Source organism: Bidens hawaiensis, unplaced genomic scaffold (genome assembly GCF_021521415.1).
Source record: "Bidens hawaiensis isolate Kalapana, Puna unplaced genomic scaffold, B.hawaiensis_p1.1 tig00028811_1, whole genome shotgun sequence".
NCBI lineage: Eukaryota > Viridiplantae > Streptophyta > Magnoliopsida > Asterales > Asteraceae > Bidens > Bidens hawaiensis.
The window spans coordinates 76,067-95,789 of NW_027505135.1; the positions used below are offsets into that span (position 1 = coordinate 76,067).

General features: G+C 37.0%; 1 protein-coding gene across 1 annotated transcript; it reads left to right on the forward strand.

Annotated features, from left to right (window-relative positions):
• The first annotated feature begins 1,535 nt into the window (after positions 1–1,535).
• LOC143610981 (uncharacterized) lies at positions 1,536–17,669 on the forward strand. Its single transcript, XM_077085316.1, has 11 exons — positions 1,536–1,663; positions 2,298–2,415; positions 2,675–2,771; positions 2,857–2,963; positions 3,559–3,681; positions 4,229–4,382; positions 5,130–5,190; positions 5,279–5,631; positions 11,083–12,454; positions 14,035–14,374; positions 17,612–17,669. Exons 1-10 carry the CDS (start codon positions 1,536–1,538, stop codon positions 14,276–14,278), a joined length of 2,757 nt encoding a protein of 918 aa, XP_076941431.1. The 3' UTR covers positions 14,279–14,374; positions 17,612–17,669.
• Positions 17,670–19,723: the final 2,054 nt, after the last annotated feature.

The window sequence follows — 19,723 nt, forward strand, 5'->3', positions numbered from 1 at the left end:
AAGTTGGCCTTCCACCCTAGTCGCCGGGTTACTAAAATCGACATACACCTGTTGACGGGAATGACTACAAGCTATCCTCACTATTGAAAATAGTTGACAACCACCCCTCCACCCTTGTCAATCATCACTTGCTTTTGTCTTATTGTTTAGCTTTTTAACACATGAGAAGTAAAAATTAAGGCATGTTCACTTTTTTTTACTTTTTTTTTCACTTTTTTATGTTATTATTTATTTGGTAGTTATGTTATGAGAATGTGGGGGTGTGCGAAACTTATACGTTATCTCCTACATCAACACTTCCGATTTATATAATCAACATTGATGTAAGTTTGGCTAAGCCTGAAAGCAAATGCTACAGTGATATATCATAGAAACGCGTTTAAGGTTTTATGAACCTACAATTTCAGCTTTGTAAACAATGTAATTTCAAAATGCATAAAGTTTATCAATCAGATTTTGCAAGCAATGTTACACAATTTTGAACATGTGAACAAGATTTTTGGATAATTACTTATTTACTATCGTGAACTAGCAATTTCAAGCGTGACAGTGATTTTTGAACACGTGCTTTTAGATTTCTAGCATGTACAACTAGTTACGATTTCAAGTATGGATGTTGATTTTGAGACATCGAATCAACATTCAACAATTGCGAGCTTTGACATTAATTAAAAACCGGGCTTGGTAAATAGGACGAACCTTAATAAAAAAAAATAGATACAATTGTACATTTTGTTTGAAGACCCACTCAGAGTCATATTTCATCAACCATAGATTAATTCAAATAATATATCATAAAAAAATAAAAACAAAAACTTAATCCATCATAAAAATTACAATTGAACGTCTCGATGTCTCTCACTTGTGGCTTATTGGTAGGAGTATTGGGTTTTTCAGTGAAGACTCAAGTTCGAATCCAATTGTGTCACTTTTGGGTAGATATTAACAATGAAGAATTTGAGATAGGCTTTGTGCAAAGGTTGTCAGTTCAAACCTTGAGCCCACTCGGGTTTTCGTCTCAACGTGTGTTACGTCAGAAAGTTATGCTCTTATGGTGACACAATGACTGTCAAGTAGCAGTCGACGGTATGGTTTTCTGGAGGAACACGAAACGCCTAAACAAAACTCTGAAGTAATCGTGGGCCCGGTTAAGTTGACCTAAATAAAAATTCGCCATTCTAACAAAAAATTGAAAACGAGCCTAACGAGGCGACGCATAGGTCGTCAAGAAAGAAAGCTAAGTTAAAAGTTGAAAAAGGTGGGCATCTCCGACATGCAATTAACATAATGACCCCTGCGTCATTCATTCCACAGATCTCCATCATAAAACCCTATCATTGCATACCTTCCATTGATCCATCAAATTCTCGTTAAATTTCACGTCACGCATGTCCTTCGTAATTGAATCGCATTATTTATTTATTAACCTAGTCGAGGTATATAACACATTGTTTAATTTCTAAATCTAATTAGTAAGTTTCTGAGATTCAATTATCGTGGGCAGTAATATAGGTGTATCGATTCGGATAGATAGTATGCTGCAGTTACAATCAACGATTGAGGAGCAGTTGATATTAAGAGCGATTAAGGAGGAATGTTCATGGGAGAGTCTCCCCAAACGTCTCCAAGCCAGTTTGAATTCTAAGGATGAATGGCATAGAAGGTATTATTGATTAGGTTAATAGAGCAGGTGCTTTGAAATTAGATTATGATTGGTATTCTGCTGCTGATGTTTAATCGAATATGACTAGCAGATGCTCAAACTAGATAGGAAAACATGTTAATCATGACTCTAATTCTGCTGCAGCTTTCTAGTTGCATTAGTTCTTAAATAAATTCTGATCTGTCCATCCAAAAATAGATGACTGAAAATGTTAAAGAGTATTAGTCAGGTTGTGGATGCGATTAGTAGTGGACAAAGATCCAACAATAGATATTATGTTTGCAGGATCACATAGTTTACTGAAAATGTTAAAGAGTATTAGTCAGGTTGTGGATGCGATTATTAGTGGACAAAGATGAAAGTTCTGATTGAAACTTTGTTCAAAAGGGAACCTAATTGTTGCTGTTTGTGTGATAAAGGGATAGAATCGTCTAGCAATAAAACAAATAAACAAATGTTGCCACTCAGTTTATAACAATGTCCATATCAATTCTGTACTTGAAAATTTCAAATAAATGGTGAAAATTTATATGTTCTTTGGTCAATTGGTTTAAGGTGTTATAAATTTCATGTAAACTCTGAGACTTCTAGCTCAATTAAGCATGCAGTTTTTGAACCTTCTATGAAAGTGCAGGATAATTGCACATTGTATAAAGAGAAGGCTCCTATGGCGTACTTCTTTTGTGCGTAAAGTATGCAGGGAAAGCGAATATTATGAGGATATGATGCGTTATCTTCGAAAGAATTTGGCGGTAAGTACTATTTATAGTATGAATAATGCATATTTGAATTTGTGAGATAGACTTTGATATGGATACTTGTGCTACCATATATAAACTAAACATGCACACTATATTTAGTATCATGATACTCATGTTTAATCTATGCATTTTGTGCTGTCTATGTTGGTTCACTAATAACCTTAAAAGTGAGTGAAGTGTTTATTTCAATTCTTATTAGGTGTCCTTTGATTCAATGATGCAGTTAATGATGTTAGTTTTTTTCTTGCAGCTGTTTCCTTATCATCTTGCTGAGTATGTTTGTCGTGTAATGAGGGTTACTCCATTCAGATACTACTGCGATATATTATTTGAAGTCATGAAAAATGGTACTAGGTTCTGTTATCAGAGGGCACAGTTGAAAAATACTATTAATATTTCCGTATGTGAGACTGATGTTGATTTTGAATGCAGAACAGTCTTATGACCGCATTCCAAATTTTAGTGCTGCTGATGCATTGCGACTCACTGGGATAGGCAGAAATGAGTTTATTGATATTATGAATAAATGTAGATCTAAGGTATAACCGTGCAATATTATTTTTTCAAATTTTATGTAGTACATTTTTGTGTATGTGTATATTTGTAACACCCTAGACAAATTCCACATTGGCCGTAAATAGGAGAGTTGCTAGATTCATAATAATGTCCCGCCTCAAATACCAACAACACATGTTGGGTACATTCTATGTGGAGCAAAGGAGAACTTCACAGTTAAGAGTGTTTGTGGACGATATTAGTTGGTATGAGAGGCGGCATGTTATAATATCAATCATGTGTCCTCATAGGCTCATGCATATTTAGGTATTTAGGCCTGTAAATGAACCGAACGAACACAAACGGGGCGTGCTCGTTTTTTTAACTATCAAACAAATGATCGTGTTTATTTGTTAAGAAAATGAACGTTCTGTTTGTTTACATGCCTACACATATTATTTAACATTTTCTGTTCTCTGTGTTGGCTCAACATGAAAGAAAAACTTGAATATGAATATCCGCATGCCCTTATAGATTTACCATCTGTTGTTCACAATTATTGTCTAAATATCTAAATATAGCTTGAAGCATCTTTTTTCCTTTAATCTAATTATTCATAATGAATTCGGAGCTATTTAGAAAATAATGTGGAAGCTGAACAAATCAATAGCTAGAGAATCATTGCCCACACATCCAGTGGACATCACAATTGAACCTTGGTGGGGAGTTTGTCTTGTCAATTTCACATTGGAAGAATTTAAGGTAAGGTGACTTGTATCTCTCTCTTTTATTATCTTTTAGTCTAAGAAGATTGCAAGTTTGGTCCCTATATTTTAAAAATTGTAAACTTGGTTCAAACATTTGTGAGAGAGTTGTATGTTTAGTACCCAACGCTAATCCCTATTAATTTTAGAGGAAAAGTGATGTCATGCGCCGTTCATGTGAGGGTAATTGTGTATTTTAAAATTTGAAAACCTAACAAAATTAGTCTTTAATGTGAGTTTATCCCATTTAATATGAAACCCTAATAAAATCGAATGTTCGGTTTAAAAACCGAAGGTGATGAAGTCAGCGCCAAAAGTTATGGAGCTGAAAAACTACTTTATTGGAGTCTCAAAATTGAGCACACATAATTACCCTCACATGAATGGGACATGGCATCACTTTTCTGTTAAACTCACATGAATGCAGCCCTCTCACAAATGCTTGGACTAAGTTTTTTTTATAAAGCAGCGAACCAAACTTGCAAAATGGTCAAACCAGAAGGGAAGAATTCATGTACTGATTATGAGAAAATAAAAATATGCAGAAACTTTCGGAAGAAGAAAGTGGAACAATTGACAAAATATGCAAAGAGGAAGGAAATGCATTCATGTTATTTGACCCGGTTGTCATCAAGGGTCTTTACCGTCGGGGGCTTATTTACCTTGATGTATGTGTTTATGCTGAGGATCGATTTAAAGGTAGCACTTTGCTTTATTTACCATTTATGACACTATAAAATCTGAATATTTTGTGTTTATTATGTGAATATTATCATTTCAAAAAGGGAATATACGTAAAGTAGGAAGATACTATGCAACAATTAGCAACACACTTTCAATCTTATTTTCATAAAGATAACAACATTTTACTTGTTACCGGTTTAGCAGGTCAGTTTTGTCTTTTTAGTGGTTTTTTAGAGTTAAGTTATGTTTTCGTCCCAACGGTTTGACCACTTTAAGTAGTTCAGTCCAAAATAATTTGACAAACAAGGAAACAATCTAACAGAGTTAGTATCATGGACGAAAAGGGTTAAAAAATGAAACCATAATGACTCAAATGGTTAGAGGTTTCGGTTTTGAACTGAACTAGTTAAAATGACCAAACCACATGAAGAAAACCGAACTTAACTCTTTTTTTTTTCAGCATTTTTTTTAATTTCATTTGAATGACGACTTATTAATATTACTAAAAGAAAACTAGAAAAGAAGATCAACATAAGAAGGAAAAAATAACATATTAATATGGCAATCAAGCAAATGTAGCTATTTTTACAAAAACTTTGAAGTTTTTCACTATTTTAGATGATTTCGCAGCTGGTTGCTAGAATTAGGAATTGAGAATCTGTATCCTTTACTATTTTATGTAAAAAAATACCCTTTTTTTGTGATTGTTTTCATATTTGCCCTATTTATGAAGTTGAAAAGTTGACATGTTGAACATTACAGTATGCATGCTAGAAGGGTTTGTTTCAAACAGAGAGCAGTCATATGAAGACCCCATTGAGGAGTAAGAAGATTGTTTATCAATTTGAATTAACTAGTGCAAGAAGAAAAGTATATTATAAGATATTGATTATGGGAACTTCACTATACAGGTTGCTTTATGCTGTTTTTGTGGTTTCAAGTGAGAACTCAACTGTTGCTGAGCTGGCCACAACATTACAGGTCCAGTTGTCACAACTACAGGCCGCTGCTTCTTTTGCTTGTCGTTTAGCATGGGCTGTTAAACTAATTGACCCGGGTTCCATGCTTCAAGAACCAACTTCTCCTAAAAATGTAGTTTCTGATGATGATGAAGCTTCTCGTACAAGTGTCGGATCCTTAAACATGTCTGTTGATTCCACTGTTTTTGACCAAGATTCCTCTGATAACTCCGGCTATACTCGCGTTGCTTTTGTTGTTGATGCTAACATTACATCTTATCTTATGATGGGCTCTGTTTCACCAGGTAAGCTTATTCCTCATCAAATGTTTTGATTATTAAGTTTGCCTATCACTTAATTGGGAAAATCACGAAAATAGTTATTCTAAACATGTGACTATACCAAAATAGCCCTTTGACCGAGTTTTAACATATAGTCGTTGACTTCTCTACAAATTTGTCGCTGGTCTATGTTCGTTTATTTAATAAGCGAACAAACATTAATAGCATAATATTATGTATATATAACATTTGTATGATTTGAGATACTCTTATCTCAAAATAGAGATAATCTTTGTATTTGTATATGCCTATTTAAGGGGTTAAAGGAAGAAGAATCAGGAGACACTTTTGATAATCATTCTATTATTCTATCATGGTATCATACTTATCAAGATCCTAACCCTGATCTCTTTCTGCAACCACCTCTTCTGCTGCCTCCTACCACAGCAGGTTTCTTTTTTTTTTTTTTTTGTCATCACAGGCTTCCCCTTCCCTCACTCAATAACAAACCATGTCATCCAATATTCATCCCGCTATCACCGTTACCAACATAAGGAATTTTATTCCCATAACTCTCGACAATGAAAGCGCTCAATACGTCACATGGTCCGAGCTCTTCAAAATTCACTGCACCGCTTACCAGGTGGCGGACCACCTTGAGCCGCGTGACACATCCTCCTCCTCAACCTCGTCACCAGCCACAACCGACAGAGATAAAGGACCCGCTACCCCTCCGTTAACCGAAGAAGCTTGGAAATGTCTTGACGCCATTGTACTACAATGGATCTACAATACCATCTCCATCGACCTCCTTCAAACGGTCATGAAGAAAAACACAACCGCGTATGATGCATGGATCGCGTTGGAAAATCTTTTTCAAGACAACAAGAGTGCTCGGGCTCTCCACCTCCAATCGAAACTTAACAACACCAGCCTTGAAAGCTTCAAAGACATGGCGGCATACTGTTAAGAAGTGAAAATCTTGGCCGATTAACTCTACAACGTGGATGTTCCCCTCTCACAAACTCAAATGGTCCTTCAGGTTCTTGGGGGTCTCACCGAACAATACCGTACCATAGCCACCGTCATCCGGTCCGCTAAACCCCTTCCGGATTTCAATAACACACGTTCACAGCTCTGTCAAAAAGAAACCGATATAGCCGCCCGTGCCCTACATGCTGCCCAAACAGCCGGTACAGCCCTTCAAGCTTCAGCTAAACCGGTACACCAATCGGAAACTCCAACAGCAGCTGGATCAGACCAAACTGTTGACCGTGGTTGTGGACGAGGCCGCGGGCGCGGCCGCGGCCATGGTCGAGGCCGCAGCAACTTCAGACGGGGTAGAGGGGGTCCTACCTATTCGACTTACATACCGTGGGGTCCTCTCCTAAGCTATCAACCGGGCATGCCTCAACAAACTTGGCAACAGTGGCTGGCTATGCCGCCTTGCCCGTACTCGACCGCTGCAAGAGCACCATCATAGTCCCCTCAAGGAATTTTAGGACCCCGACCCGCTCAAGCCTATCAGATGGGATACGTTCCCACGGACATCGACCAGGCCTTTCAGACAATGGCTCTTTATCCGCCCGAGCAGCCATGGTACATGGACACTGGTGCAACCAATCCCATGACGAACAATCCTGGTAATTTCTCCTCCCTTTTTAATACTGGCATCTCACGTAATATAATTATTGGCGACGGTAATATCATTCCCGTGACCGGACAAGGCAACCAAACTCTTAAACCACCCTACCCACCCCTTAAATTAAATAACGTATTACTTGCCCCCAACATTATCAAAAACTTACTTTCTGTCCGCCGCCTAACAACCGATAACCAAATTTCCATTAAATTTGACCCTTTTGGTTTCCTTGTGAAGGATCTCAAGACCAAGGCGCGCATCCTACGCAGCAATAGCACCGGGGACCTCTATCCTCTCACTCCTGAGATCCTATCCAAGATTCGCTCACCATCCACCTTTGCTGCTTTATCTCAAGATGTGTGGCACCAACGCCTGGGCCACCCGGGTCCCGATTTATTATAGTCTTTAAATAAGTCTAATTTTATTAAATGTAATGGATTTACTTCTCAAGTTTGTGAACCTTGTATTTTTGGCAAAAGTATTAGATTACCGTTTATTGATTCTTTTTCTTTTACTTGCATGCCTTTTGATCTATTACATAGTGACTTATGGACCTCACTCATTGTTAGCACGGGTGGTCACCGATATTACATCCTATTTATCGATGACTACACGAATTTTTTATGGACATACCCCCTATCCCACAAATCTCAGGTTTTTTCGGTGTTTAAACAATTTTACACCCTTATCGAAACTCAGTTTGAATGCAAAATCAAACAATTTCAATGTGACAACGGAAAGGGATATTCCAATACTTCTTTCCAAACCTTTTTTCATCAAAACGGAATGCAATTCCAATTTTCGTGCCCCCACACCTCATCCCAAAATGGGAAAGCGGAACGCACCATTCGCTCCATCAACAACATTATTCGAACCCTCCTAGCCCAGGCCAACCTTCCCAACACTTTCTGGCACCATGCCTTAGAGGTAGCAACCTATCTTCTCAACATTTTACCCAACAAAACTCTAAAATACAGAACTCCGTCACACCTTCTCTATAACCGCGCACCGACCTACGAACACCTTCGCGTGTTCGGTTGTTTGTGCTATCCTTTAGTCCCGCACACCGCAATCCACAAATTGGAACATCGTTCCAAACCTTGCGTTTTTCTCGGTTATCCGAATCAACATCGAGGATATAAATGTCTAGACATCGCCACGCATAAAATTATCATATGTCGGCACGTTCGGTTCGACGAATCCACATTCCCCTTCAAAACAATAAAGATACCGACCCTTCAAAATTATAACTTCCTTACCAATGACCTTAACCCGTCTTTATGGTCACATGTGGTTGATCCTACATCACCGACTACACACCCAACCACCCCATTACTTACGGCCTCCTCATTACAACCAAACCCAAACCTTTAGCCCACTAACACCTTAAACAGCCCATTAAACAGCCCACTTTCCTTCGTTTATTCTCGACGGCCCAAAGACCAACCACCCCCACAGCCCGTGTTCACTTCTGCCACCAAACCTACACCTATCCATACTAATACATCCACTACAACTCAAAACCCACCAAGCACCGCCGCCCGAACCATCCGTACTCGATCAATGGATGGAATCACCAAACCCAAACAAACCTTTAACCTGACCTCTACCTCTATTGCTCCTATACCCCGTAACCCGACTGTTGCCTTGTCCACACCAGAATGGCGCCAAGCGATGAACATTGAGTTTGATGCCCTTATTAAAAATGGGACGTGGGAATTAATTCCCCGTCAACCGGGTATGAATGTTATACGGAGCATATGGCTTTTTCACCACAAATTTAGATCTGATGGGTCATTGGAACGGTATAAAGCAAGGTTGGTTTGTGATGGTCGGAACCAACAGATGGGTATTGATTGTGGGGAGACGTTCCGTCCAGTTGTTAAACCGGCCACGATACGCACAGTTTTATCTTTAGCATTAACACAATCTTGGTCGATTCATCAGTTAGACGTCACTAATGCATTTCTACACGGTAATCTTAACGAAACCGTGTACATGTATCAGCCTATGGGGTTCAGAAATCGGGATTATCCTGATCATATTTGTCGGTTGAAGAAATCATTATACGGCCTCAAACAGGCACCGCGTGCGTGGTACCAACGGTTCACGGATTTTATGACCACTCTGGGGTTTCGTCAAAGCCGATGCGATAACTCTCTGTTCGTTTTTAATCATAGAAACGACATGGCATATTTATTAATATATGTCGATGATATTATTCTAACGACCTCCTCTGACACACTTCGTCAAAAGCTAATGGCTAAACTCGCTTCGGAATTTGCCATGAAGGACCTCGGGCCCCTCAGCTTCTTCTTGGGAATCTCGGTTAAAAAGAATGGCGATTGCATGTTTTTATCTCAAAGCAATTATGTGGCCGATATTTTGACTAGAGCTAGCATGTCCTCTTGCAAATCAGTTCCAACCCCGGTTGACACAAAATCAAAGCTGAGCGCCGAGGCCGGTTCTCTATTCGACGACCCGACCTTATTCCGAAGCCTCGCTGGGGCGCTACAATATTTAACGTTCACCCTCCCCGACATATCATATGCGGTTCAGCAAGTTTGCATGCATATGCATGCTCCTCATCTCTCTCATTGGAACGCCTTGCTTAGCATTCTTAGGTACTTACGAGGTACTCAACATCTCGGTCTCACTCTTGGCAAAACGAGTACTCAGCAGTTACGAGCATACACGGACGCCGATTGGGCAGGCTGTCCGGATACCCACAGATCGACTTCCGAGTACTGCGTTTATTTCGGTGACAACCTTCTCTCGTGGTCATCGAAACGCCAATCAACGGTCTCACGTTCAAGCGCCGAGGCTGAGTACCGGGGCGTGGCAAACGTCGTCGCCGAAATTTGTTGGCTCCGGAATCTTTTACTTGAACTTCAACGTCCGTTATCTTCAGCCACTTTGGTCTACTGCGACAACATCAGTGCGATCTACTTATCCAGTAACCCCGTTCAGCATCAAAGAACGAAACACATCGAACTTGATATACACTTTGTGCGGGAACAGGTGCAACGGGGGAAGGTTCGTATCCTACATGTACCTACGCGGTACTAGATCACTGACATTTTCACCAAAGGGCTACCGAAGATTTTATTTGAAGATTTCAGATCCAGTCTCAGCATCAGAGAACCTTCCGCTTCGACTGTGGGGGTGTAATAGCATAATATTATGTATAGATAATATTTGTATGATTTGAGATAATCTTATCTCAAAATAGAGATAATCTTTGTATTTGTATATGCCTATTTAAGGGGTTAAAGGAAGGAGAATCAGGAGACACTTTTGATAATCATTCTATTATTCTATCAAACATGAACACAAGTCTCGTTCGTTCGTTTATGTTCATGAACATTTGCTTATTCAAATTCATTTATGGTTTTTCCTTTACGTTCATGTATGTTTGCTTACAAGTTCATTCACTTACGTTCGCTAATATATTCATTTAAACTTTTTGGCCCATTACAACTTAGTATAGTTTTAATAACTTTTTAGGCCCCACAAAATGTTCTTCACATTACTTTTAGCTGGTTTTAGCTCTGTTCAGTTATGTTCGTTCGTTTGCGTTTGTTAACCTTTCGTTTATACTGTTAAGAACAAACATGAACATGTCATTTTTTTAAGAAACAAACACAAACAAGAAAACCCCGTTCTTTAAACTGTTCTTGTTCGTTATAGTTAAAAAAGCGGTCTATTCTCCAACTTGAGAAGAAATGTTGATTATAATCATTGGGGTTTCAGTTTCTTTCCTGTGTATATTGAGGGTTCCCCTCCATTCTAATCTCAGTCTCGTTTACAACCGCCACATGTATCTTTTGCAGGCTTAAAGTCACACGCGGTAACATTATACGAAGCCGGGAAACTAGGCCACACAAGCATAAAAGACCTCTGCAACGATCTTAGCTCATTAGAAGGAGCTAAATTTGAAGGAGTTCTTCAAGAATTTGCCAACCATGCATTTAGTCTCCGGTCCATTTTAGAATGTTTAACATCCGGAGGAATCACAACCACCTCAACCAACGAAGACCCCGGTCCCACGACAGCTGCACACACTGTTAACGAGTCTGATGATTCCGAAGACACCAACGATGCTGAAAAGGTAACTAACAAGAAAACGAGAAAATACAATGTCGATATCTTACGGTGCGAAAGTTTAGCCACACTCGCAGCCGCAACTTTGGACCGATTATTCCGCCGCAACTATGAAATTGTCGTGTCGATGTTACCGCTCCCTCATTCTTCGGTTCTTCCTGGGCCCAAAGTCCCGGTCCATTTCGGCCCGCCTTCTTATTCCTCAATCACACCATGGATGAAACTCGTGTTATATTCAGCTGCAAGCAGTGGCCCGATATCGGTTGTGCTTATGAAAGGTCAGTGTTTAAGGTTACTTCCTGCGCCATTGTCTGGTTGTGAAAAAGCCCTTGTTTGGTCTTGGGATGAATCTTCTGATGACAAGTTTGACCAGCGTTTGGTCAACGGGAATATACTGTTACATTGTTTAAACTCACTTTTAAAATGTACAGCTATATTAGTGCAGCCTTTAAGCAAGTATGATCTTGATGATCATGGAAAGTTTAACACAATGGAAGTACCTCTACCCTTAAAGAACTCGGGTGATTCAATTGCCGATATCGGGAAGGAACTCGGGCTCGATGAAAACGAAAGTTTGAAACTGAACTTTTTGTTGGAAAATTTAGGGGACAAGATATATTCGTTATGGACAGTCGGTTATATTCGTTTGTTGAAGCTATATAAAGCGAGTGATCCCAACAGTTTTAATTCTGATGAGTACGAATGGGTCCCGTTGAGTATTGAATTTGGTATTCCTTTATCGAGTCCGGCTTTATGTAATAATATATGTAGAAGAATTGTGTCGTCACAATTGCTTCAGACGAATTTGTTTAGTGATCATCATAATTCAATGCAAGAGCTGAGGACAATTTTGCAAGAGGTTTGTTCAGAGTATCAAGCTACTGGTTCAACTGCAAGAATGTTTTATCAAAGAGATCAACCGAAAGCTGACCAGACGAAAAATCAAAGTAAAGTTCTTATGACTTATGCAAGTCAAAGATGGAATCCTCTCACAGACCCTTCTTCTCCAATTTCTGGAATGAGTGATCATCAAAGATTGAAACTTGCTAATAGGCAGCGGTGTGGCTCAGAAGTCCTCAGCTTTGACGGCAGCATTTTAAGGTATTGTTCTTTATTTATTCAATAATATATATATATATATATGGCTTTTGACAGAACCTCCCGCTCTGAGGGCCGGCAATCCAGCATATAATTTTTTCACATATTTGAAGTAAAATACTTAAATTCCCTCCTAGAACGTGTCAAAAGTTTAAAAACTTAATATAATGTAAAAATCATGATCTCACCAAAAAAAAAAGTCACATTCACATGTTTCACTAAGATTCATGTTTTTTCTAAAAAATCACGTTTTCTTAGCTGGGAAAATTTGAAGGTCCAGTTCACATTTTCCTTAAAAAATCTGACTTTTTTGTTGAAGATAAATCACTATATAATTTCCTTATCTTGTGATCAATACGAATCTGGAACAATAGTATGGTAGGATATATGCAGTTTGATTGAGATGATTTTCAGGAGATAAAGTTGAGAGTAAACACAAAGGGATGATAGGATATATGCGGCTTGATTGGGTCGGTGGTGAACGTCTTTCCCTTGTGTAAACTATTGTCATATCCTGTTTGATTGGGTCGGTGGTGAACGTCTTTCCCTTGTGTAAACAATTGTCATATCCTGTTGAGAGTAAACAATTGTCAGCAGTGTTTGATTTGTTCTTGATTGGTAAAGTGCCACCTTCGATGTATACATCATATCCTGTTGAGTGTTGAAATAAGTTGTCCTGTCCTGATTTCGATTTGATGTTTTCGAATGGTCGAGATCTTCTTCCTGGTTCTACTGCTTTTTATTTGTGTCCAACTTCAAGTTAGATCCTTTGAATGTTCTGGCTTTGCTCCTTCTGATTCTGAAGTGTCTTGATTAATGGCCACTATTTTCTGTGATTCCTTCTTGATCGAAAGACTGATTTATCAGGAAATTACATGGCTTTTATTGAGATATCTTCTTGATAGCATTGCAGTTAATTGGATTATTAGTTTGGTTATATTTGATTTCTTCTGATCTGGTCTGGTATTGTATGCAGCCTTTCGATATGAGTTCTTTATCCAGTATTCTTGATGGAGATAAATCTTTATATAGTTTCCTTGTATTGCTCAATACAAATTTGGATCAAAACATATGGATTGATCTATGCAGTTTGATTTAAGATGATTTGCAGGAAATAAAGTTGAGAGTATAGAATATAAGATACATAATTCTTGTATTATAGAATGTAAGATACATAATTACACCACACCAGTTCGATCTGATTGCTTAGATATACACTCTAAATTAACCGATGTATTTGAACCATGGCACCTGTTCAGAAGTGGCGACAGTTGGCTTCATATAACTAACTTAACCACATTTTGACCCACTTAAACTAACTTAGCTACCGTATGGTATATATAAATAAATACGTATTTAACACTTTTACATAGAAATTTCGAACGGAGGGGGGGGGGGAGGTGAACTTTCTTGGCCCTCTCTCGATTCCGTCATTGACTATATGCTAGTTTAATTATCACAGTAAGCCGTTATGCGTAGGTTGATATAATGATCATTTATTCATAATTTATTATGATCCCAAACTTGACCGTTGATGTTCTTCCTTTTCGTAACAACATAAAGGAACCGTGATGATATTGCAGATCCTATGCTCTTTCACCTATCTATGAAACTGTCATGGGTATGTTTGAAGAGGCCGCTGACTCAACTGGCGTTAAAACAGATGATGCAGACAGCAGAGAAGCTATACTGCCAGGTGTCAATCTTCTATTTGACGGATCTGAGTTGCGCCCATTTGATATTGGGGCTTGCCTTCAGGCTCGGCAACCAGTTTCTTTAATTGTCGAGGCTTCACTTGCATCTTCTTCATCTTCTGGCATCAAATAGGAGCCAGATGCCAAAGTGTATATACGAAGTTTTTCTGTATATTAATCAGGACAAACCTCTTTCTTTGCTTTCTGCTTCAATGCTGCTCATGTTCAGGTATGTATTGGCCCGCATACATTTTTTTGTCTTTAAGATTTTATAATTAATAATTGATGAGTTATTCAAGATTAGAAAAACATATTGTAATAGAAATCATTGAATATAGAACTTAGGTGCACGCATGCTTTAGAAAATGGAATTTAGTGGATCATTGGGCTTGTTTTAGCGCGATAGGATATTTAATAGAGATTTACAATGAGACCAAAGGAATTTGAGTTGTGTGATAAACTTATAATACAAATCAGGAGGTGTGACGTGTACACTTACATATAAACTGATTTGAATCCCGGGCCCAATGACAAGTAGGAATTAAAGGGTTACCGATAAGTATCCAGTGGGTCGGGTCAACCCATCTGCTACCCATATAATCAGTCAACTGGGGCTTAATTAGTGGAGAGTCAAGTCAAGGAATCAAGAAAGGCTAAAATAATGGAGAAGCTTCAAATACTTATTTAGAATAAATACGCTAGAGTCATATCTTTTTCTTTGTCTATGTCTTGTTTATTTTGATAATTATCTAAGTGTTCTTAAATTGGAGATTAGCCCATCTCAAATCGGGCCAATTATCTTTACGTTTCAAATAAAATCAAGCTTTCGCTTTCTGGGTTCTATCAGTTACAGGAAGTTTGACTTATACTTAGAAAACATCAGTGTTTGTAAAAGATGACCTTTTGTTGGTCAAATTACGCTTATTTTATGAAGTCACATTTGGTCTTCACACTAAATCAGCTAAAGGGAATTGCATCAAGTCAGTTTGAACTTAGTAAAACATTACCAAAGGTAACCAATTAACCATTATGCCTGACTACTGTTATCCTGCCAAAATGAAGAGGTGTAGAACTGTAGATTCTCGTTAATGGGTGTAGTTGTAACAGTTAAACCATGAAAAAGTGTACCTGAGTTGGTAAATATTCATATGCTGAATTATGTCTAGTACATCAAATTGTTTTCAATCAAATTCTCATACAGACATACTTACAACTTCAATGTGTTCCTGCTCTAAGTTTCTTTGACTTGCATTTTTGTTACCTTGGATTATCTCAGAGGGATTTTGTGTAACCCAACGTATCAATAGGATCGAAATAATTCTTTTAGATGGTGCAATACATGATCCAGGTTATTATCTAGGACTCTATTAATCACCAATATCCCAAGCCATCAAATTCACTCGCAACTAAAACAAGTATTTCTTTTGATAATCGTCATGTCTCTTACTAAGTTAAAGGTGGTGTATGCTCTGACTTCTAAGTACACTCATGTCGGGGATTATGGAGGATGAACCTCTGGAAGCAATGCGGCCTTGGGGTGAATAGGAGAATGATGGTTACATCTACATTCTTCGAATGGTATGTGTGATTCTCTCTTTGATACATGTTGAATCCAAAGGATTATGGACTATCTCGAATCCAAATATGTGGCAGATGATGCCTCTAGCAAGAAGTTCATAGTCGGTAGTTTCAAATAACTATAGAATTGTGGATTCAAGCCTGTGATGGAGTAGTATAATGAATTATTACGTATACCGGGCAATTCAAAGAATATGAGATGAAGGTGGATGACTCTATGTGTCAAGTATTATAAACTTGGAAGCCACTTGCATAGAAAGTAATATTTAAGGACTCCAGGTGGCTAATTCAAGGGCATTTCCGAACCTTGTTTAGTTAATATGGCAGAGGAAGGTAGGAACGTTATGCCCGACAATAAGGTCAAGGGTAAATAGAAGCTATAGGACAACAAAATCTAAAGAACTTTTTAGAAGTGCGGCAAACCCAATATGAAGTTTATGCTTACTAATACTAATACGATATTCCAACTTGAATATTGATACTTAGTGTATGCCATGACATGCACACAACCGGCTATTACTTATATTGTTGGAAAATAAACTTGTACTAGTAATTATAGTACGTACTCATCACTCGTTGGTAATTTTAAGAGTATTCAAATATTGAAGGCTGTCGATTATTATGTCCTATGTAGGACTTTCTTCATTAATAGAATGTTATTCTAATACAAGTTGGATTACCAACATAGGATATCACTTTTATACAAGTGGTTGTATATTCTTGTTAGGAGTTGGTGTCATATCATGGGCTTTAAAGTAGCAAACTTGCAATATATTTATAACATTAGTTGCTGCTAGTAAAAAGGCAAAATGGTTAAGGAATATGATTATGAGATTCCATTTTGTGGCCGAAACCAATACCACACATTTATATTCTTTGTAACAGTGCATCCACTTAGGCTAAGGCGTGTAGCCAAGTGTACGATGACAAATCCAGTCGCTTATGGTTAGTAAATCGATCGTGAACTAGGCAAACCACTTGCCTAATGGGTTAGCTAGACTCATTGCACAGCATTTGACATGGTGCACAATATTTCTATATGGACGGGATTAAAGTATATTAAAGTCTAATGTTGAGACACTTGATTCCTTTCCAATTTAGCATTATAAGCAGAAGTCAACATGTAAAGCTTACATTAGAGATTGAACACATTATTATATTCCACCCAATGCATGTTTTCAGATCTACATTTAAGGTTCTATTGAGGTTTATCCTCTATAAGATTCTTTTAAGAAAAGGTAATAGCGTGTGTAGTATCTAAAGGAACTAACATTATGAGTGTGAAATGCTACCACTTCAAGATCTTGGACTTGACTTCGCATACACTCAGGATTAGATGAAGACACAAAGCTTATAATTATGTCAACTTTGTACATCAGAACGCACCATGATTCTTGAATATCTAGGATGTGTAATGTATTAAGATGAAAATTCTATCTGTAACACATTATGCATGATTTTGGTTTATATGTTTATTTATTTATTTTTGTGAACCAGGAGAGCCGGGTGATTATAGTGTCATCAACTATTTTATTGTAATAAGCATTCACCATGACACCCAAGGGATTTCAGTTACGTTGTAATATGAATTAGGAGTAGTAAAGTGCCCACTCGTATACGCTGAACTGAATCCCAGACCCAATAAATGGTAGGAATCAAAGGGTTAAAGTTGAATTTTAACTTTTAGTTAGGAAATATCATGTTGGCTTATTTTACAGGGCCAAATTTATCTTACTTTGTGCGGAATACCTAAAGAGAATTATACTATTTTACTAGAATGCATCTTTCTCTAGTTTCCAATTGTTAAGTCTCAAATCACACTCGCTTATTTCGCTTCATGATATTATTAATATATACATTCAAATTCCCTTTTCTTGTTTATACACAGGGCATACTTGTTGCTTCTGGGGCTATGGTTACTAGTCAACAATGGAACATTGATTGGTGGTTATATATATCAAGACCTAATCATATGTAAGTCTTTAAATATGCATATAGATTTTTAAAGGGTTGCCATAATGAGCGGAACTAGAGTAGGGGCAACAAGGGTTAATCTTTCGCCCCGCCAAACTTTATATTAATATGGGTATTAAAGTCAATGTTTTTTGTATAGTTTGATCTCTTAAATTGTCGTAGTATAAGTATTAAAGTCGACGTTTTCAAATATTAATGTGTATACTAAAGTCAACATTTCATACGTCCGACGCTTTTTTATAGCTTTTAAATTGTCGCTTATTTATTAAACTCTATATTAATATGGGTATTAAAGTTGACGTTTTCTTATAGTTTGACCTCCTAAATATTGTTTTATTAAAATAAAATTTTAATATGGATATTAAACTTTATATCAATATGGGGTATTAAAGTCGATATTTCTTGTATACTCTGATGTTTTTTTTTATAATCGACGTTTTCTTATTGTTTGACCACCTAAATTGCCGTCGATGTATTTGATTAAAAAGCGAACAATGATCAATTTGTTATTGAAGGAAAGAAGTGGTAACATGGGTGGTCTTGAATCATGCAGGTGACAAAGTGTTTTAACATGGGCATACTGCTACTGCATAAGCATCCTGATGTGCATAATCATTGATATATCAATATACCATGTGTTATGTGTATTTATTTCTTTATCATTTTTTTTCAGATTAATAATTTATTTTAATTACCTTGTTTAAAACTGAACAAAAATCAACTACGGTTACATAGAATTAAAGTATATATTTTTGTGAATGGCAATTTTACGGTATAATATGTGGCATTATACGATATACGGTCCATATGTGTATTATACGGTTTATTAGATAAACATAGTTTATTGCCCAACTCCAAATCCCGTGCTTACACCCTGTCACGTTCCTTATGTCTTGTTTCTAGCAATTATTTGTATTACTCAAATAATTTGCGTTATAATAAGTCAAATAAATAAATAAATAAAAATGTTTTCGGTTGCGTTTTCCTTTTTATATAATAAAAGCTTTTAAGCAGCAAAAGAAAATTAGAATTTAGAATAAATGAAAATACATAGATACTTTTATATAGTTTAGCTTATATTTAGATGTTTTTTGAACATTATGCTTAATTTAATTCGTGATAAAAATGATCACCCAATACTAAACTTATAAAATTATTAAACTATTTTTTCTGCAAAGTTTCAAACCGAGTTCAAATTTTGGTTCTACAACATTTGGAATTTTAAAGGTATTTGGTTATTCATACACCCATTAAATTATTCAAACACCTTTTGACTTCATATTTATATGTTCAAATTTTTGTCAAATTTTGTCGGCAACATAGGGACCGAAGAGATTCAATTCCATACGTTAATATACACCCCATACGATAGTATATAATCCATATGATGATGACTTTTTTTTTTTTTATCTTTTTACTTCATTTTATGGCTAACGGGTTTTCGATCGTATAACTTTTTTTTAGTTCTTCCTACTTCAGTCTCGTTTATACTTTTTTTGCATGACTCTGCCCTTCCATCCCTTTGATGGATAGGATAGAGAGGGAGGGCAGAGCTTTAGGTTTTTCATGTTGTCAAAGAGTTGAACAATGAAAACAGATGGTGAGTGCCCGATCGAATTGATCGGATCATGTAGGAACAAGGTTCAAGTCTACCGGTCTGTTAGGATGCCTCAGGCTCAGCTGCATACATCACTGCACTTCCGCTTGACACCTATCGTAATGATTGTAATTCTTTTTATGGAAATTACGATCATAGTTGTAAAAAAAAACTAGACTTTTTAATTTTCGATTTCTTTTTAAAATTTTTTTTAAGAATGTATAATACGATATGCAATTATAGAATTCGTTATTGTAGACCTGATCGATTGAAAACACTTATATGCTATTATAGAATTCGTTATCATTATTGTCAAAAATTGACATCGCTCACGCTGTTTTAGTAGTTAACGAATGAGAAAAAAAAAATTTGTTGTTCGATGTTTATATAATATATTCGGTAGAATCTTGTGTCGAATCATATAATTGA